The sequence below is a fragment of the Podarcis muralis genome, chromosome 7, assembly GCF_964188315.1.
Source record: "Podarcis muralis chromosome 7, rPodMur119.hap1.1, whole genome shotgun sequence".
Lineage (NCBI taxonomy): Eukaryota > Metazoa > Chordata > Lepidosauria > Squamata > Lacertidae > Podarcis > Podarcis muralis.
The window spans coordinates 80,581,562-80,602,261 of NC_135661.1; the positions used below are offsets into that span (position 1 = coordinate 80,581,562).

Sequence of the window (20,700 nt, forward strand, 5' to 3'; positions counted from 1 at the left end):
GAACAAATCTCAACTCTCCACTCAGCCATGAAGCTCACTGGGTGGCCTTGGGCCAGGGACTCACTCTCAGCCTCGTCTAGATCACAGACATGTTGGGAAGCTCTAACTGGGAGAGGAGCCACCTTCAGATATCTCAAGGGTTGTCACATGGAGGATGGAGCAAGCCTATTTTCTCCTGCTCTAGAGGGTAGGACCTGAACCCATGGCTTCAAGTTAAAGGAAAGGAGATTCCAACTAAACATCAGGAAGAACTTTCTGACATTAAGAGCTATTTGACAGTGGAACGGTCTCTCCCTCAGGAGGTTATGGACCCCTTGGAGGTTTTAAAGCAGAGGTTGGATGGCCATCTCTCATGGATGCTTCAGCGTAGATTCCTGCACTGCAAGGGGTTGGACTAGATGACCCCCAGGGTTCCCCTTCCCACTCTACAGTTCTATGACTCTAGGAGAACCATGTGATAATACATATAATATAAATACAACCAGCATGAACGGCCAACTGGCATGTGAATAATAAAATTATCATCATCATCATTATTATTATTATTATTATTATTATTATTATTATTATGGTATCAGCAAGCAAGCTGCCTTTGAGGGGTAGGAGGGGGGAGTTCGGCAACTCCTGATGAAGAACTCCAGATACCCCGGAACACACTTTGCAAAACCTAACTCCTGGGGAAGGGATGTAACTTGGGGATAGAGCATCCGCTTTGCATGCAAAAGGTCCTGGGGTTCAACATCTCCAGGGAAAGACTCCCTGCCTGAAACCCCAGACAGCCACTGCCAATCAGTGCAGACCACTCTGAGCTGGTTGGACCTAATAATCTGACTCTGCATATAGCAGCTGCCTGTGCTTTAGGTCTTTGGCAACCCATTCCTGCAGCTCCCCAATCACTCACTTGTCGACAGAGTCGAAGGTTTTCTTCAGCGGCGGAGGCCGGACCTTGACTTTCTTCCCCACGGGAACCTCCTTCTGCTCGGGCCCTGCCTCGGATGTGGAGGCTGCTGCCGCTGGAGCAAGGGTCGAGGGGGCTCCTCTAGGGGCCTCCGTGGAGCTCGAAGGGCCAGGACTGAGCGAGGAAGTCAGCGGGCCTGCGGATGGGGCAGACACTTCGCCGCGGCCCTCAGCACCGGCCGTTCTCCAGTCCGGGGAAGTGGAGAACTTGAGGGCCTGGGGAAGAAAGGAGTAGGGTGTTTACCACCAGAGAGCGGCTGGGAAGAGGCATTCAGAAGGAGGGCGGGCCAACATGGAGGCAGATCAGCAAGGCTGGCAAATGGGGAGGTGAACTACTAGCGGGGAGACCCTCTCGCTTGCTTCGCAAGGCAAGATGATTATGTGCGGGAGGTTATTATATAAATACACAGCCCAGAAGCCTCAATCCCGATGTTCAAAACCCTGTAAGATTTCGTGAGCTTTAAACTGGGTGAAAGCAGGTGAAAACTGGGAAGATCTTCCAAAGTCTCCAGGAGATGCTCAGGCTGCAGCTTGGGGGAATCTCCAGGGACATGTAGCTGTATTCCTACAGCTGTGCTTCCTGGGGCTGATGGGAATTGTAGGCCAAAACATTGGCTGGGGGGGACGGGGACAGGGAGTGCATGTTGTACAAGGCTGGCACAGAGAGAGGCATTCTCAGTGGCTGTGCTCCCGTGACGCAGAACCATCTCATTGGAGCTTCTGCTGGAGACTTTGTGGAAGACTTTTCCAGTTTCCGCCTGCCCTAGTGAAATGTTGGGGGGGTGGGGGCTGGGTTGGCAAAGACGGTTGCGCAATTTCCAAGTGCTGGAAGCACAGGTTGAGCAAAGGCCTCCTGTCTCCTTCTTACCGTCTCAGTCCCTTTGCTGCCCAGTGGAGGGTCACGGACCGCCCTCTCTTCTCCGGCTCCTGCCTCCCGCTGGCTCCAGATTTCCGCCGGCGCCGCCTCTGTGACCTGCGGTTGCTGGGGAGACGGGGGCGACACCGGCTCCCAGGACTCCCGCTTCAGATCCTGGGCTTTGGGCGGGGGGTTCTGTTCGCTGCCCCGGCACACGGGGGAAAGAGGCGGCTCCTGGGGCCCCGCCTCCCGCAAAGTCCGGGCTTCTCCCGCGGCTTCGGCCTCCCGGTGGCATCGCGACCCTCCGGGCTCCTGCTGCTGCCCTACGGGGGGCCGGGCCGGACCCGGCGAGGGGGAGGATTCGTAAGAGCCGACCGGGATGCTGGCGATCGTGGCCTTCACCTTCTGGAGGGGCTTGAGCGGCGGCCGCTGAGGTCGGGGAACCGTTTGAGGAGCGGCAGGGGTAGCTGAGTAGGAGGGAGGTGGGGAAACGAAGCTGGTTAGAGTCAAGTCAGAAACGCCCAAAAGCGAAAGAAAGCCCAGGATCCGAGCAGATCCAGCACCACAGGAACATAGTGCTGCCAAGCAGGGGTGCCCCGCACACTTTAAAAAAAAAAATCTTTATTGGTTTAAAATACAAAGATACAAACAGACAACGAAGGTAAGTATTTCAGATTTAAATACAAAAAAAGAAAAGAAAAGGGAAGAAAGGAAAATTTTGAAACAAAGACAAAAAAAATGTTAAAAGGAAAAAAGACCAAAGATTTATCTGACATTATAGCTATCAGATAAAAATTTTTTTTTTGCAAAAAACTTCCAATCTTTCTCGTTATACTTTTTCTGTTGTCATGCTATTATTGTGCAGTTTTGTGTTATATTCTTTTTCATACATTCAACTATAATGGAATGAACTATAGTGGAATGCAAATTTTTTTAAAAAGAGCAAGATTTCTACTCCTTATGGACTTCTAATGATGCAAAGCGATGGCCAACATTTGCGGGGATTACAAACTGCAGCCTAGGTGTACAATTTGTTTCTTTTAGCCCAGTGTCCTCCCTGGCTGCCTCCCCTACTTCTCAGTTTCCTCCCTCTGGGCTGTTACCCACCCACCCATCCCGTACCTGTGGAAATCAGGCCCTGGCTGGGGCCCCCTGGGCTCTGAGTGTTGCTGCCCCCCTTGGGCAGGATGGCTGTGGGAGAGGAGACTGTGACGGTGCTTGTGGCTGCCACCGTGTAGACCACGCCGTGGCTGGTGGGCTGAGCAGGACTGGTCCCCGTGGGGCTGGGGTAGATGGCAGTGATGACCTGCCCTTGTCCAGCACAGGACGCCGGGAGCTGGGGGCTCTGCAGTGGGGACACCACTTGCCCTGGAGCCAGCAGAGGGTTCTGACCTGCAGGAAGCAGAACGGGCAGTGGAATCAGAGGCAAGCCAGTCGACCCTTGGCGCCATCTCTCGTTGCCTCCATGCCCCTTGCCAAGCGCATCCGTCCAGCCTGGCCTCATCGACCCCCCACCCCAGCCACCTTGCCAACCTTACCTGAGAGCAGCGGCTGCACTATGGCCTGCCCATTCGGCCCAATGGCTGTGAAACCCAGTGCCATGGGGGCAGGGCCCACTGAGGACTGAACGTAGGTCGTGGCAGGTGTGGCCGGGGGGGCGCTGGACTGTGTGTGGGAGGCCGAGGTGCCCAGGGAGAGGGGGTGCCCGGCTGTTGACTGCACATAGGTGATCCTGGGGGCAGAGAGAGGGGGGAGAGTGTTATAGCAGAGGAGGTGGCTGATGCTGAAATGAACAAGATCGCGCCCCTGCCACCTTCCCAACCCCCCAGGCAGGGTGCCCCCAGGATCTGGCATAGCCAATCAGTAGGGGGGTGGGTCTGTACCTGGTGGAGGAGGGCAAGAGGACTTTCTGGGTTTGGCTCGGGGAGCCCATGACGGCAGTGGCCACAGTGCCTTGGAGAGCAGCTGGGCTAAGGGGTGGAACCAAGGTGGCGTTGCTTTGAGAGGAAGGCTGGGGCTGAACCACGGGCACCGGGGTGAGCTGGATGATCTGGAAAAGCAGAAAGATGGGGCGGCCAGGCAGACCTGTCAATCAGAGCTGTCAACCAACATCATGAAAACACTGTTTCCACATGCCATTCAGGTCTGATTTGTCAGAATTCAACATCTGCAGTAGTAGGAACAGTAATCATGTAACCTATGCTGCCTTAGGTGCCCTAACTGGAAAAGAGGAAGGAGCATTGAAGTGTGAGTGGGAACTGCAGCCTGTGATCAGTAGAGACAGGGAGCTGTGAGGAAGAAACCGTCTGGGCCCACCAATCGCCTTCTAGTTTTATCTCTCCTTCATTTTTAAAGTCCCTCCCCACAATCCTGAAATCCTTGTCCAGAAAGAAAGAGATTAAAGCAGAGTTTTCTCAGCATTCCAGTTGAAGCAACGCATCCTGTACCAAAGTTTCAATCCTCCAGTTTCGCAGGATGCCTGTGGCCCTACAGCAGAGTGCCATCGTTCAGCTGGGTTGAGTTTTTCTTTGCTTTACTTATAGAATGAGCGACTGAATTAAGCATTGCTACACAACGTTAAGAGGCTCTGCTCTCCTCCCCATGTTGTACTACGTTAACAATATACTCAAAGAAACTTGATTACATTACTTGCCAAGGAAAAGGGGGAATACAAGTGTCAAAAACAAATGAAAGAACTGTACTAGCCAAAGGTATCTTGGCAGGTTATAGAAAGTTTGGGGTTTGTTTGTTTTTTACATGCCATGAATTAAAGACCTTGCGGTTCAAGCGAAGTACCTGGACTTTGAAACCCAGAGGGTGACCTAAGTAGGATATGCAGAGGACAGGGAAGAAAGACTCCTACGTGGAGGTAATTTCAAACCCCCATCCCTAGGCTTATCTACTGCTCCATGAACTGACCACCTACCCACCCTTTGTGGAAGAAAGTAAGAATAGCAGCCGCCAGAACAACAACTACTACCACTACTACCACTATTATTATTATTATTATTATTATTATTATTATTATTATTATTATAAGACAGTCCTGCAGCATTTATGCCAAGCGTAGTATTCACAATTAGCAGATAGCACCACCTTCACCCATCGCATAAGGTACCCAGTACAGCCCCCTCCCCCCCCCAATTAACTAACCTTGCTGGCTGGCTGGCTCCCGTTCTGCACCGGGACGGGGAAAGGTGGGGTCACCAGAGGCAGCTGGGTGGCAGTGGAGGTGCGCACCGTCACCTGTGGGGGTGCCATGGGCACCAGGACCTTGCCTTGTACCTGGAGCCCAGCAGGGGGCACCACCTGCCCAGACACGAGGTGGGTTGAAGTGCCGGGAGATGGAGCTTGAACTGGAGACACTGACTGAACTGGGGGGGGAGAGAGCGAGAGAGAAGAGAGGCGCACACAACGAGGTCAGTTTGCGGATGTCAAAAAGCCCAGCATCTGAGTGGAGCTACCAAGGTACCACATCTCATAAAGGATGTTGAGGACCTGGGAAAGGCACAGGACAGGGCAACTATCGGGAGGACAAAAGCACCTCTCCCTAGGAGGAAAGCTACGTTTGGGGCTTCTCAAGTTTGGAAGATCGATCAAGGATTACGTAATTCTACTGTTTTCCTGCAAGATCACCTTACCCTGTATGTGGCCGCCCAACCACTTTGATCCACAGAACTGGCACCGTGACAGAGGCCACGTAATGCTTGCTTCCCATTTGCAAGGAATCAAATGTTCCAGGGTGGCAGCACCCATACGGTGGAGCTCCCTGCCTGCTGGCATCAGGCAGGCACCTTCACTGTAATCTTTAAAGGGCAGCAGTTGGGGGAGGGGGTTAGACAAATTCATGGAGGGCAAAGGCTATCAGGGGCTACTAGCTGTGATGGCCACATACTACACATGTTTCTGGAGAGGCCAACTGACCTCATGCCTTGCACTGTGGGCTCCCCAAAGGCACATGGCTCTTGCCAGCCATGGAAAATGGGGTACTGGACTAGATAGGGCCCTGGCCCAACGCAGCACGGCTCTTCTTGGCTCTTTTACACCAGGGAGAGCCAATGTGCATATTCTTGTCGGCCGGCCTCCTCTTGCTTGCCCAGGGACCAGAAGTGAACTCTGCCGTACAAAACGGTGACCCACACCGTCACCACTAACAGGTAGGTGAGCTCCGTTAACACAGAGGCGGCAGGAGATTCAGGTAAAAACCCCTTCATGTATTAAAAACGGCTGGAACCTGGCGCTTCTAAAATGTGTAATGCTTTGGGGCGCGGTGACCCTCCAGGGATGAGAGATCCATAAATGAAAATGAATCTCTTTCTGCACTTCATCATGGAGCATGGATGAACTAGCCAGGAAGCATTCTCAATCAGTCTTAGGAATTACAGAGAGACTAGGCAGGGTGAGGTCTAAGCCTCTGATATGATATGATGCAATTAAATTAAATTAAATATTGGTACGGAGGGCTTATCAAGCAAAAAGGCCCATGCCCTTACCTTTGGGTGCTGAGGACATGACGGTGACATTGCTGTTGCCGCTTCCTGGAGCAGGCTGGATGATGGGGATGGCTTGGGGTGTGGCGATCACCTTCCCATTGGCTGGCGGAAGAGTGAAATGGATGCTGGCAGCTCCAGGAGCACCCGCTCCCGCCGGCACCTTTCCCCCGGCCACCTGCAGCTGCTGAGGCAAGGTGGGCAGGATGTACTGCACCTGAGTGATGCCGCCCGCCTTGCCCGCTGCCCCTGAGAGGATGCCCTGAGGCTGCAGGATGCTGAGCGGCACTGGGCCGTTCTGCCCGGGCCCAGGCGGATTCTGCGTGATGAACTGCACCGAGGGCTGCTGTGCAATGGCGCCGGGGGGCAAGACAGTCACCGGAACGGCAGCCCCTCCCGCGCTGCCCGCTTGCCCGTAGCCTTGAGCTCCCACAAGGAGGTTGGTCACCACGCTGCCCTGGTTGGCAGGCCCCTTCCCCACAGCGGTCAAGCCTTGCCCAATGAGAGGGCCAGCTACAAGGTGAGGCGACGTGGCTTGGATCCCGGGCATCGCCGAGGGCGGCTGAGTCTTCTTGTCGGCGTAGAGGAGGCCGAGGCGCCCCACAGAAATCCCTTCCGCCTTCGCGGCCCCGTCCGAGGGAGGGGGGCTGAGCAGCGGGAGCCCCTCCCCTGACCCGCGCGGGAAGGGCTTGCTGGCGATGGGCACCGGGGTGCTGCTAACCGGCTTGACCACGTTGGTGACGACGGTGGAGGCCGTGCGGACCAGGCTGGGCGCGCCGCTGTAGCCGATCACTCCCACATTCGGGGCGCTCATGGACGGGGCGGTCACCAGCACGGTGCCCGAGGACAAGCGGGCGGAATCGGAGAGCACCACGGCCTGAAACATTCCGCCAGGCGGAGAGATGACCGAGTGAGTAGGGGCGGCCAGGGGGGCCACCCCAGACTCCGTGGCTGCCGCCTGGGAGCCCCCTCCAGCACTCTCTGCCCGCTTCCGCCGGTAAGTGGCCGCCGCCGATTCGAAGCGCGGCTCCAGGCGCTTGGCTGGGGTGTTGTGAGGGCGGACCCCTCCTCGGGATTCTTGGGCCTTGAAGGTGCTGGGTGCCAGCTGGAAGGAGCCGTACGTCTTGGGAGGGGGCTGCTGGTCGAGGCTGTGGGGAGGCGGGGGTGGCTCCAAGTCCAGAGGGGGCGGCGGGCGGCAGGGGGCGAAGGCACCGGAGGAAGGAGGCAGCGCAGCCGAGCGGATCACCGGGGAGAAGAGCTTGCGCCCAAAGTCCTGCGAGCAGATGGGGAAAGGGTTAGGAGGCTGCCGGAACGCCCGGGAGCTATCTCCTCCACAGAGCTGCTTTCATACTCTTCCTTACAGCATCGCCAGTCCTACATAGCAGCGGGTTGGACTAGATGACCATCGGAACCCCTTGCAACTCTACAATTCTAAGTCCCAAAACAGGAATGAGTTCTGAACCAGGACAGTTCGCATTTCGAATCTCACTTCTGCCAAGAGGGCAGCAAAGTCCCCCTCTCTTGCAAAGTCCCCCTCCAGTCCCTTCCCTGCAAAGGACTGTGCTTGTGTTTGCTCATCTCAACACAAAACGTTAATTCAAAACCTCTAAAGACGACATGCCAAAAGCCAGGAGTTTAGCTTGCCGCAAGGAAGACGCGTGCGGTGCTTTGAACACTCTGAAGCATCCCACTGCCAGACCCCCACAAAGCAAAGATTCCTCTCTCGTTGCCACAACCTCTTTATGTTGCAAGGCTTATAGTTGCACCCTTATTCCTTTACTTCCAGCCTACTCACCTTGTTGTCGGATTCATCCCCCAAGGAACCCTCGCTGTCGCTGTCCGTCACTCGTTCCTTGCATTTGAGGTCAACATCAGCAGGGTTGAACCCATCCTCAGCTGTAAGAGGGCAGAAGCATGAGTCAGCAAGACACCTGACCACCTCCAAACATCCCCCACTCCCTCTCCAAAACTCTCCTGGAGAGGCAGAGATTTTTATCCGAGAGAGATAGGATTACTGCAAATCTGCAAATTCACTTACTGCAAGTACAGGCAAAATGCAGAGCGTTTATTTCTATTTTTTTGCAGGGAAAGGTGTGTGTGTGTTAGAAATTATAGCTGCTGTCCCCTGGAAGAGATCTAAATTAGGGGTGCTCTGGGTGCAGAAGGGAGCTGAGTAATCGGAGGAAAAGGCGGTGCTGGTAGTGGGCCAAGAACCGGGGCACAACGAAACACTGCGGAGGACGGAAAACAAGAGGCAGAAATGTCCATCTCTTTACCTGCCCGCAGCCCAGCTTTGAAGCAGAGCAATCTGGATTCTGGTGCATTCAGAGAATCTTGTTCAGTAAATAATCAAGATTGCATTTAAATGCAGATTAAAAAGGGGGTAAAAGGGACCCCTGACCATTAGGTCCAGTCGTGGCCGACTCTGGGGTTGCGGTGCTCATCTCGCTTTATTGGCCGAGGGAGCTGGCATACAGCTTCCGGGTCATGTGGCCAGCATGACTAAGCCTCTTATGGCAAACCAGAGCAGCGCACGGAAATGCCCTTTACCTTCCTGCCAGAGCAGTACCTATTTATCTACTTGCACTTTGACGTGCTTTCGAACCGCTAGGTTGGCAGGAGCAGGGACTGAGCAACGGGAGCACACCCCGTCGCAGGGATTCGAACCACCGACCTTCTGATTGGCAAGTCCTAGGCTCTGTGGTTTAACCCACAGCGCCACCCACATCCCTTAGTTACCTTTTAATGCCAGTACGCACCACTACCAGTACGTTCACAATCTAAAAAGCAAGCAGCAACAAGAATTGCACTATCCCACTCCTGTACTAAATGCCTCTTGGCTAAAGTAGGGATTAGGAAGACACGTTATACAGAATCAGACCACTGGCCTCATCTGCCTCAATACTGTCTGCAGTAACTGGCTGGCGGATGCTCTCCAGGGTGCCAAGCAGGAGTCTACCTGGAAATGCCAATGATTAAGCCTGGGGTCTTTTGCATGCAGGTCACTTGGCTCTACTGCTGAGAACATCCAGTCTCAATAAAGCAGCACAGCAAACTGCCTCACTCTGCATTCTATCCCATATGACAGATTGTGTGCAAGGGAATCAGATGCTTGTTTGAGAGCAGCTTATTCCACATAAACTAATGCAGGGTACGATGATCTCGTGGTACAGAAAACACTGGGGTTTTTTTTAATAAATGGGGAAGTCTGAGCCATTGTGGTTATGGGAGTAAGACTGAAGACTTCAATATGAAATGGCACCTGGGAGGAGATTCCACGCTCCCCAAGGGGGGGGCGTCATCACTCCTCTGCCCTCACTTTGCACCCCCTCCCGCCACCAATGTTTTGAGTTTTATCCCTCTGTCTTCCCTTCTGTGGTGCAATTTGGTGATTACAGCAGCTTGCCTAAAGCTACTGTTCAAAAAGAGGTGGCTGCTTCCATTGCTGAATTGAGTTTGTGTCTAGAAGAGGAAATTCCATTCATTTATTTGAGCTAATAAAATTTGAACGGTTTGGGTAGCGGGGAACATTTGTTTAGCTTACAGTGTAATAGCACAGCTTGTCACTGCAGGTAAAGAACAGTCGGTGTTGCACTCTGACTGAAGTAAATTAAAGTTCCTCTTTATTGGCAAGACTGTGTAAATCGGGAGGAGGGGAAAAACATGGTGGAATCATAGAATTGTATTGTTCAAAGGGATCCTGAGGATCATCTAGTAGGAATACGGGATCAAACCTGCAAACCTTAGCATTATCAGCACTACACTCTAGCCAACTGAGCTATCCAGGCATTCAGGACAGTCACACTATTCTGCAATCTGCATAAATCATGCTAACGAGCACATATATTTACTTGGTTTGCATATTTTCACTCTGCTTCTCTCCCAGTCATGGAAAGGGAGAAAGTGTTGTGCAAGGCACTGAAGCCCTAGAGATCTTACTAACTTTCTCCACCTTTTCAGCTTCTGAGAGGGCAGCGTCTGGGAGATAGTCCACCAGCCCATCTTTGCAGTCCTAAATGTTAGAAACTTAAAGAATTCTGAAGATGCTAAATCCCAAGTACTAATTTCCCAGTACCATTTTCCATGCCCACAATCTCAGCATACATAGAGAAAAAGAGTCAATAATGGAAGAGTAGCCATTTCTTCATCCTTGTGCTGCATTACCTGTGCAGCAAATCACAAGGTATTTCACAAAAACCTAACTCTTTCTTAAATCCATGGAGGTCACAGCCTTTCCAGTCCCACCCAATCAACTTTAGCATTGTAGAAGTGAGAGTCAAAGATAACTTAGGGGGCCCAGCTTCTTCGCCTCTACAAGCTCCCAGAAAACGCAGAACATCCTGCCTCCTTGGTTTCACTGAATTTTACCAGATGTAACATCATTTGATAACAGATTAAGTACAAAGTTTGTGTGGCACATGGTGGATTTGCGTGAATTTGGGTTTGCAGGACGACAAACTGGGCCCCCACCGCCCCAGAAAGCAACTTTAAGTCATGCCCTAGAACAAGCTAGGGGCGCCTATAACACAGTGCTGAATAACCTTCTAGTCTGCCAGGGGCAAACAGATTTGGCAAGATTTGGGTCAGTGGGTAGGTAAGAATATAGGTACACTGATATTTATGGCACAAGAGCAGCACCAAGGCCATACAGGACCACACGCTATTCTTGCTGCAGATGTGAGGGCAACAGTTAGAAGACCAGCAAGCCTATTCCAAAACAGTGCAGGTCTTACTGCTGAAAATCAGTCCTCCAGCTTTCAACTTAAATTTAATGCTGAACTATTAGTTCATGGTTTGCATCAAGTTCTTGAAACCTCAGCATTTATTTAATGTGTCATCTTCCTCACCCCCAATGTATTTGCACTGTTCCTCACCCTTTGCTTTAGGATGGGGGGGCAGCCATGCAGGAATTTAGGGCAACAAGTTTAAATACTCCGAGCTCCGTGTGGTTCAGGGATAAGCAAAAGCGTTGTGCTAGCATTTTAGGCAGGGACTCCTTACCAATGACGTCGTCATCACCCTCCTCTTCGCAGATGACCATTCGCTCCTCGTCGCTGGTCATGTCCTCGCTGGTTGTGCGCTGAGAACGGGAGGCACGGGAGGGGTGCAGGTGTAAGGAGTGCCTGGGGCCTTCGCCTGGGGTTGCAAAGGGGGACCCCGAAGGGCCCAGCCCCCCGAACTGCCCCTTCCCACTGACGTACAGAGACTGTCCTGAGCACATCTGGAACAGAATAGTGTCATCTGTTAGAGCCTCGCATCTCCCAGGAGCAACAAGGTGATCCTTGATCTGTGACCTGAAGGATTTTTGTCAGGTCAGACTTCAGCTGAATGAAGGAACTGCGTGGCAAAACAACAGCTGAACCGACAAGGAAGCCCCAGAACTAGTGTAGGCCAGAAAAGGCAACTCCCTTTAGAAGCTCCAAAGTCAGGGTACGTGTCTGAGCGACACTGCCTTTGCCTTGCATTCTTGCACTCTTTCTTGTGTGTGCACACATGTGAGCTGGGTTTGCAGCAAGCAATAATCCCTTATCCTTCCCAAAGCCCCAATTCCCCTGGAATTGATCAAAGCCCAGATTCTCCATGACTTCCTACTGCCCCGCCCCTCGCCGCCAGAACCCAAGAGTGTGCCAACGTACCTGGTTGAGCTCCTGCAGCACCTGGCTGTCACGGTCGCTCTCCATCCCGTGCACCCCACTATGGGAGAAGGCCCGGGGGCGCTGTGCGCCAGGCCCTGCCGAGGGCAGGATCCGCTCCCCATGGCCGTGGCCGGATCCTACCATGCCTGCCTTGCCCTCTGGCCCCAGCAGCACCTGCATCTCGGAAGGGCCTGGTGGGGAAGCAGAGAGTGGTAAGACAAGAAGGAGAGAGCCTTAAAGCGGGGGGGGGGGGCAGGGGGAAGAGAGATATGAAAGGAACTCACCTCCTGGCACAGCAGCGGTACCCGTCTCAGACATGCTGCGCTCTCGGGTCTCCTTGGAGCATCCCCCGGGCCCCGAGGGCTTCACATCTGAGCTAGACTTCTTCCGATCTTTGTTACACCACTTCCAGTCAGGGTGTGCTTTGAAATGGGCTTCCTTCACCTGGGTTTTTTTGGGGGGGTGGGAGAGAGAGAAAAGTTGAGAATGGAGAGAAATGAAGAAAAGATTCCTAGGCAATGTACCAGCTACTGAGGGGAAAAAGTGGGAATGACTGTCATGGACTCCATGCCGCATAAGTTAAAATTCTGTGCAATGGAGATCTGAATCCCATCTAAAATGAGCAAATTATGCATCATTGCTACACACTGGGAAAAGAAACAAAGCAAGACACTGCATCCATGTTCCCTTTAAAACTGCTGCTTCTGAGATTTTACTAGGTTTTAGCTACGAATTTTTCAAGCATATCTTGGCAACCTAAAGACCAGAGACTTGCTTTTGTAAGTACATGAAAGCAAATATTCTTCAGAAACTCAGGTCTGCAACCATACAACCTTGCGTACCTTTTCTATACTCCTGAAAAGGTTACATACATACAGCCCTGGCTTTCACCATCAGGCCCTGCTTAACAGCATCGTTCTTGGGAGACAGAATGCTGGATGAAAGAAGCCACTGATCTAAGCCAGGCATGCTAGTTGCACAATGGGAGGCAACAGCACTTGCAGATAAGGCGCCCGACTCGCTCTCCATGTTACGCTCCCTAGGAGGCTGTACCTGGAAGGCCAGGTCGTGGTACTTCTGTTTCTCCTTGGGCCCCAGCGCGTACCACCACTCGCCTAGGATCTTGCTGACGGTACGGTTGTCTTGGTTGGGGTGCCGTTGGTGCACCAGGGCCCGGTGTCGCTTGCTGAAGATCATGAAAGCATTCATAGGCCGCCGGATGTGATCTTTTTCTCTCTGCAAAAAAATAGGTGTGTGTGGATGCAAAGAGCACCAAAGCCACCACTAAACTTATATTTTACCCAGGGTGAACTCTGAATACTGGTGGCGCATTCCACAGCTGAATGAGGAGAAGGGAGGCTGAGGAATATGAGAGAGAGAGAGAGAGAGAGAGAGAGAGAGAGAAGGAGATGACAAGAAAAGTTCCCTCACCTTGTTAGGACTGCGCCCATCCTTTTCGGAAGATGAATCTCGGTCTTTGGGCAGAGCGCTCAAGGACTGGGTACGACGCTTGCCCGGCAGCAGTGGGAGTTGCATCTCAGAAGATACAACGGACAGGAACCTACAGAAGGAGGTCCAATTTCAACATATTCTCCAAGCTATTCCCAGCAGTGCCACCTCACCCAGGTCTGCTGACATCCTCCTTCAACTTAACCATGCTCCCCATTCCTTCTCTGTTTTAGGGTTCTCTCCCAACTGCCTCACGCCGCTCCTTCCAGCAGCACATTCCCTGCTCCACTGTGCTGTGGCCCCACCTCTGTCATGGACTTACAGCTTGCGCAAGTCGCCCACAGCTATAAAACAGCTGTCTGTCAGGCAGGGTGGGGGAGCTGTGACCTCGCAAGGCTGTTGGGAGAAGAACCGCAACAAAGCACGATGGAGCAGCCCCGGAAGGCAGCAGAACTCACGCATCGTCATGATCACTCTCTGTCTCGCTGTCCAGGCGCGAGTGCCCTGGGACGTCGTCTTCATGCTGGGCTGGCCCTCCGCTCCCTCCAGGAGTCGCCGCTGATGGCTGGGAAACTGGAGTCGGGCTGTCAGGGTGCGAAGTGTTTGGCCTCCCTGCTTCGGCCCCGGAAGATACGCTGGGGAGCTCATGGGCCACGGCAGCTGATTCTGGAGGTTCTGAAATGGAAAGCCTCGGGTGAGAATGAACAGCCATGTGCTCTTGCGGAGGAGGGCAAGGAGTTGCGCGCATGCCCGGTCCTACCTACTGGCCTGTCCCATAGCAGGAAGCCTAGGTGGAAATTCTGCACCTGCCCCCTTTCTTCCCCTCGCCCCGCCCTGCGCACTTGCCTTTGTTCTGATTGGATGTAGACGGGTGGCTGACAGGCTGCTGGCCTTCGGTCGGCTGCACGGAGGAATCGGGCTGGCTGGGAGCCAGGAAGGGCACAAGGGAGTGCCATGGGAATACAGCCACAGACCGTGGCTCCACATTTGTCCACACTGGAAGGAACGGGAGAAGAAAGAAAGTGTTGCAACAGTCAGCTCAGACCAGCAAGTAAAATAAAGGGAATAGGAGACTCCAGGGTTGAATCAGTCCAAGTCTCCCTTCCTCCAGTTCCCTTTCTCTCTCATGCACACCTCTAACAGCCTCATCCTAGTTGTGTTTCCGTCCAGAGTCCTAGCAGCCACAATCTGTGCCATGCCTTATCGCTAGCTTCTAGGTCCCTGGGGGTGGGAGAGATTTTCTCCTTTGCCTGCCAGGAAGCAACACCCCCCCTCCTCCGCCCTTCCCAGCTGGAAGCCAGGCAAAGGAATTTTACAGCTGCAGGAGGGGAAGGGGAGGGAAGGGGTGAGGGGCCCAGCTCACTCAGACTCCCACGCTTGCTGGGGCAGCCAAGCTACTTGGCTCCATCCCAGCCAGAGGGCTTGAGAGCATCCTCAGGAGCTCAGGCTGTGTGGGGCAAGGGAAACCAAACGGCACCCCAGGGCTGTGCCCTCAGGAGAAGAAGGTCCTCCCCACCTAGGAAGAAGTGTCTATACACATCAGCACTGCCCCCCCCCCCATTAGAAGCTATTCCTTGAAGGTGGAAGTGATCTGCTTGCACTGGCTCTCCCTCCCATCACTTCCTGCTGCCCCTGTATCAGGCTAAGCAAGACTTCCTTCTTGGGGTTCCAAGAAAAGGCTATTATTGCGTAGGAGAGAGAGACCTGAGCTGGCTTGCATGTGTTTGCGTACGCATGTGCACACACAATCAAATTTGCAGCATCTGTACTTCCTGATTCTATGGCACCCAAAAAACAAACCGCATACGCAACACCAGCAAGCCCAAAATATTGTGTAAACACCTCTACAGGAGACACTCAGCTCTATGTCACGTGGACTCACAGTGTCCACTACAGCTTAACTAAACCAGTGTGACTAAACCAGAGCCTTGCACCACTGCAACAAACCACATCATGTGTTGTTGTTTTTTACAGGAAACAACCCAGGACACATTGCAGGGCTGCCTAGATCAACTTCAGTCATACAGTGGCGGCAGCAGGGCTCTCTGTTCCAGCATCAAACACACAATTAGTGCCACCTCTACCACCATCCCACGAACAGCCTCAACAAAACACAGCTGACATGCATAACTGGAAAACTACACACTAATCACCTGTGCACAAAGATGCCTCAGGCTTAATTCTGTGGAGTAAGTAGTGTTGATTCTAAACAACACCACAAACTTACAGCACAACCTAACATACTTTATGCTACCCTCATCCCTGTGAAGCAACTGCTGCTCAGGGTCACCTGCGTTCTTAAGTGCTCAGCACTCCACAAGCAATAACATACCTACCAGAAAACCAATTCATACTTAGCTTTGATTATACTTTGGTGGAATAATACACAGAAGGCCGAAAGGTTTGATCCCCGGCATCCCCAGCTAAAAAGGTCAGGTTGGGAAATGCCTCTACCAGGCACCCTGGGGTGCTGCTGCCAGCCAAAGTAGGCAATGCTGAGCCAGATGGACAAACACGGTAATCTGTCCTGGTATATAAAGTTTCCCATGTTCCTGCATTGCTCATCATTCTTTTGCAGGCTGGGGGCTTTCGATTTTATTTGGATTTTACTTGCGGTTTGGGATTTAAAAAAATAAGGATGTACTTGTTTGATAAGAAGAATGCTAAAATCATAATAGAACCGGGGGGGGGGGGGGGTTGGCTGGCTCTGCTTTCCAGAAAGAAAAGGATAGTTCTATTCCCACTGCTAAGCCCCTTTCCCATCATTCCTCTCTCTCTCTTCCTTCCTTTGCATCCCCTGATGGATCAGTCACATAGCTCCTGTGCCTGCGTGTAAAGTTAACTCAATTATTAAAAGCACTCAGCGCATCGTGGTTGGACTGTGCCGGGAAATGCTGGCTCAGTGGCTTCCTGTCCTCCGGCTGGTGACCACATCCCTATGCGGAGGGGGAGGATGAGAAGGGAGGGGGGCGACAGCAGAAGGAAGGGCACGAAATAGTAAGACCCTCCCTCCGGTCTCAGCAAAGCAACAAGACTCTTAAAATGTCATGATTGGAGGCTGCCCCCTCCCACCCACCCCCAAGTAAAGATTACTGATCTAGCTTCCAAGATTGAAGCCACTGTCCATCGAGAAAAACTACAACACACGTGATGAAGAAAGTATAGACACAGTGCTTGTCTGAAGCTGCACCATGTGGAATCCTGGCATCCCGCGTCCTTCCCTGACCCCCAAGATGCCCCCCCACAGTATCCAACACAGAGAACAGGACAAGAAATCCAGTTTCCAATTTTGTCATAAACCAACCGCAAGCCCACTAAGCCTCGATTTCTCATCTACAGAGGTGGAGACAAAGCAAGCAAGTTCACAGAGCTGGCATGGATGCAAGACATGGCATGCAAATTAAAAGAACTGAAAGCATGAAAACAGCAACACATGGAATCTTTCTCCAATCACCTTTCCACAGAGGATGCTAATAAAGGGGTGGGGAGGAGAGGGGAGGAGTGCCCATAGGGAGGGGCTTCAGACAAAACTCAGCCAGGGTTGCCACCTTTACCACAGGCTGCTGTGTCTTTTCACTGCATCCAGAAATGCTGAAAAAAACGCTGCTGTTCTGTCACTTGCAACATCTCCAACTCCAAGAAAAAGTTCACCTGGGTGCCAAGCTGCTGCTAGCATAATGGACCACCAAACACAATACTGCAAATTCAAATATCCAACATTTGCTCCTGGTCTTAAGACAAGGAATAGAAATAGTAGCCACGGAAGGGGGAGAGGGAAACTTCGAATACCATTCCCCATCTGCAGCCAACTGACCTCCTGAACTTAAAAGGGGACTATGTGAAAGAAATGGAAATATCAAGGAACCCACGCCCCCTTCCATCCTGCAGATTTCACCTCTACAGTCATCTTAGTATGAAATGGAAGACACCCTCAATCTCTTGCGACACAAGAAAGGTTAAAGGTCAGCTTCAGGTCAACTATATCTTCCAAATCACCCATCTTTCCAGCATGAAGAGAGTACGAGAGAAGACCAAGGTGTGCTTGCATGTCTCCATACGCAAACAAATCCACCTTTCAGAATTACCACTCTGCAACCCAGAATTCACTGACCGAACATGCCTAGCCCCCTGTGTGGCAGAGGGGGCAGCGCTGACGGGGGTCTTTCTGTGGAGAACATCCCAAGGCGTGTTGAGCCGTTGTCCTGAGGGCAGGTGGACCACGTGTCTCTCAGCTGCCCAGTCCGGAGAGCATTCTCCCCCTGCCCTTGCCCTGGGGAGGGAGGCGTGGGGGGGTGGTCTCTTTAACAGGCCCACTGAAGTCTGCAGCTTTGGGTGCGCGCTGGGTCAGCAAGCCAGTTCCCCTCCACGGCAGAGGGCCGCCTTAGAAAGTCCCATGCGGGGCGAAGGCCAGCTGGATGTCAACAGTCTGAAGGCTCACCACCGCACTGCCGCCCATGTGCAACAGCAGCAGCAGCAGCAGGAGGGGCAACACTCTTCTCCTACGGCCTGCTCTGGTCCTCCTCACAGGCGCAGCAGCGTGTCCGGCAGTCGGCATGGGGTAAGTTAGGAAACATCTTAGGGTGGGGGAGCAGAGGGAGGCGAGGTAGGTAGCCGTGTGGCGGTGGCGTGTGTGTGCGCGCACCCATGTGCCAAGCCGGCTGCTTTGGCAGTGTGTGCAAAAAGAGAGGGGCGTGTGGGTCCAGCAGTGTAGAGAGGAAGGTGCTGGTGGGAGAGAAAGAGAGGGAAGGAGAGAGGGAGAGGGAGGGAGGGAAATACAGGCTGCTTTGAGGTGCAGTTTCTAGAGGTGGGTGTGTGCGAGTATGCAAGGGCACTTTAGCACCTCAGCGACGAAAGCGGGTGGGTAGGAAGGAGAGGGGTTGGAAGGGGGGCGGGGAGAGAGAGCGCCCACACCGCCTGCCCCGATCCCCGGCCAGAGGCTTGTCGCCTGGCAGGATTACGGTGTGCGCGCATTGGGAAGGCAGGAAGAGACCGGGGAGAGGGGGGAGGGGAGGAGAGGGAGGGGAAGGGGAGAGGTCGCGAGTTGTCCGCCTATTCCCGTCTGCCCGCCTCCCCTTCCTCCTCCTCGCAGCCACTGTCGGCGACAGGCGGGCGGTTGCTTGTCGCGGAGCGTCTTGACGGAGACGGAGGGAGGGAGGAGGCTGTCGCTGCTGCTGCTCCGCCTGTCGCGCCGTCCCCTCCGGTTGTAACGTTGTAACCAAACACCATTCACTGCCTGCCCGCCTCCTCCTCCCTCTCCCGGCCGCTCTGGGCTACGAACAAGGGCGGCCCCCTCGCCCGAACCGCCCTCCTCTCGCTCGCTCGCTCTCCTCGCCCGCTCCCTCCTTCTTCTCCTCACTCACTCGCTCTCTCTCTCCCTCACACAGACTGCCGTCGTCACGCATGCCCAATTAGCCCCCGCAGCGCCATTGGCTGCCGCCGCGCTGGGTCATTCACATGCAAATGAGCACCCCTCCCTGCCGCACGCACCGCGGCCGCCCATTGGCCGCCCCTGGAATGTCAGTCATATGCAAATCCGCGAGCCGCCGCGAGGGTGGTGGTGGGGGTGAAGGAACGGATCGCGGGGCGGGAGAGAGAGGTGGGGGGGGTGAGAGGGATTCCCATTGGCCGTGGTTTACTACCAGTCGCCTTCTCGTCCTCCTCCTCTTCTCCCGCCTCTCCCCCCCCCCCGTCTTCTCTCTTGTACTCTACCGCCGCCTCAGGCCCGCCCGTCGGAACCCAGGGAGAGAGGGAGAGACCACGCCCGGGGAGAGGGGGGAGCGGAGGAGAGAAAAAGGGAGGCGAAATGAGGGGAGAGGGGGCAAGAGAGGCGTGATAAGGGGGGCAGGGGAAGGATGGGGGCGGGGGGGCGAGAAGGTGGGGAAATCCTGGGGGGTGGAGGGGTATGGAAATGAGTGTGGGGGCAAAGGGGGAAATGAGAGTAGGGGGCATAGGGAGGAAGGGTGGGGAAAATAAGGGTGAGGGCTTAGGGGGAAGCGGGGTAAGAGGAAGGGCAATAGAAGGGAAGATGGGGGTGGGTAAGGATGGGCAGGAAGTGGTGACGGGGCCAACCAGGTCAAGAGTGAGAAAAAAGAGGAAACAAATAGGGCTGGTGCAGTTTTGTTTTGTTTTTAAGACAAAACAAAGTAGGGAGGGGATATTAAGGAAAGCTGTGCAAGATTTGTGGTGTTTGGGTCCCCCCCCCGCCCTTATTGACTCAGCACACAAAAGTCTAGGACCTGGGAGAGACCAGGGTTCAAATCCTTGCTCAAGAGGTGAAGCGGCTGGCGTGACCTTGGACCTCAAGTCACCACCTCTGAGCCTGGGCTACCTCCTAGGGTTGTTGTGGGGATTAAATGAAGGATGTGGGGAGGGGGGAGAGAGAACCAGGTACCCTACCTTGATCTCCTTGGGGAGAAAGGTGGAGTGTAAATGCAGTGCATACATGATACACCCCATATGCCCCTTCCCCACCCACTTTGCGCCCGTGTGGGCACCTGCTTGGATCATGCTGTGGCCACACATGCCCTGGCAGATGCCTGCGAGGGGGCACCACATCGAACAGATACATAGACGTGGACACACACCAGCATATGAAGGGTATGGAAATGAGTGGGGGCAAAGGGTGGAGGGGTGGGGGCAAAGGGGGAAATGAGAGTAGGGGGCATAGGGAGGAACGGGGGGAAATAAGGGTGGGGGCTTAGGGGGAAGCGGGGGAAGAGGACGGGCAATAAAAGGGAAGATGGGGTGGGTAAGGATGGGCAGGAAGTGGTGACGGGGCCAACCAGGTCAAGAGTAAGAAAAAAGAGGAAACAAATAGGGCTGGTGCAGTTTTGTTTTGTTTTTAAGACAAAACAAAGTAGGGAGGGGATATTAAGGAAAGCTGTGCAAGATTTGTGGTGTTTGGGTCCGTCCCCCCCCGCTTACTGACTCAGCGCACAATGGTCTAGGACCTGGGAGAGACCAGGGTTCAAATCCTTGCTCAAGAGGTGAAGCTGGCTTGGCATGACCTTGGACCAGTCACCACCTCTGAGCCTGGGCATACCCTTGATAAGGTGCAGGCCTGGCTAGCCATACGCATAGACAGACCCACATGTGGGATTAAATGCATCCTTGTGTAACACCTGAATGGGGCACATGGGCGCGAGCCCAGCTAAGCATGCAGGCTGATGGAGACCCGTTAAGATGAGTGCATCACCGTCACGCTCCCAGATACATACGTGTCTTTATATTAAAGTCACTCCTATCATACTACTCACACATATGCACTGAAGCTGCTTCTGCTGGCAGGCAGCCCAGTGCGGCTGGGGATTAA

The 20,700-nt window shown here is 53.6% G+C and overlaps 1 protein-coding gene across 5 annotated transcripts in view; it reads right to left on the minus strand.

Moving 5' to 3' along the window:
* The window catches only part of CIC (capicua transcriptional repressor), a 47,381-nt gene that overhangs the window by 5,052 nt on the left and 21,629 nt on the right, over positions 1–20,700 (minus strand). For 3 of the 5 annotated variants that reach the window (XM_028742332.2, XM_028742330.2, XM_028742331.2), the window contains exons 3-17: positions 14,235–14,384; positions 13,847–14,063; positions 13,371–13,500; positions 12,993–13,175; positions 12,224–12,383; positions 11,940–12,130; positions 11,305–11,524; positions 8,099–8,199; positions 6,307–7,576; positions 4,967–5,187; positions 3,697–3,863; positions 3,352–3,545; positions 2,936–3,205; positions 1,826–2,280; positions 902–1,173 (exon numbers count right to left, since the gene is read on the minus strand). In XM_028742332.2, the coding sequence (XP_028598165.2) occupies positions 902–1,173; positions 1,826–2,280; positions 2,936–3,205; positions 3,352–3,545; positions 3,697–3,863; positions 4,967–5,187; positions 6,307–7,576; positions 8,099–8,199; positions 11,305–11,524; positions 11,940–12,130; positions 12,224–12,383; positions 12,993–13,175; positions 13,371–13,500; positions 13,847–14,063; positions 14,235–14,384 (4,201 nt within the window). Of the gene's footprint in view, positions 1–901; positions 1,174–1,825; positions 2,281–2,935; positions 3,206–3,351; positions 3,546–3,696; positions 3,864–4,966; positions 5,188–6,306; positions 7,577–8,098; positions 8,200–11,304; positions 11,525–11,939; positions 12,131–12,223; positions 12,384–12,992; positions 13,176–13,370; positions 13,501–13,846; positions 14,064–14,234; positions 14,385–20,700 lie in introns of those variants that run through there. The other 2 variants (XM_077932193.1, XM_028742333.2) reach the window with 2 other exon arrangements.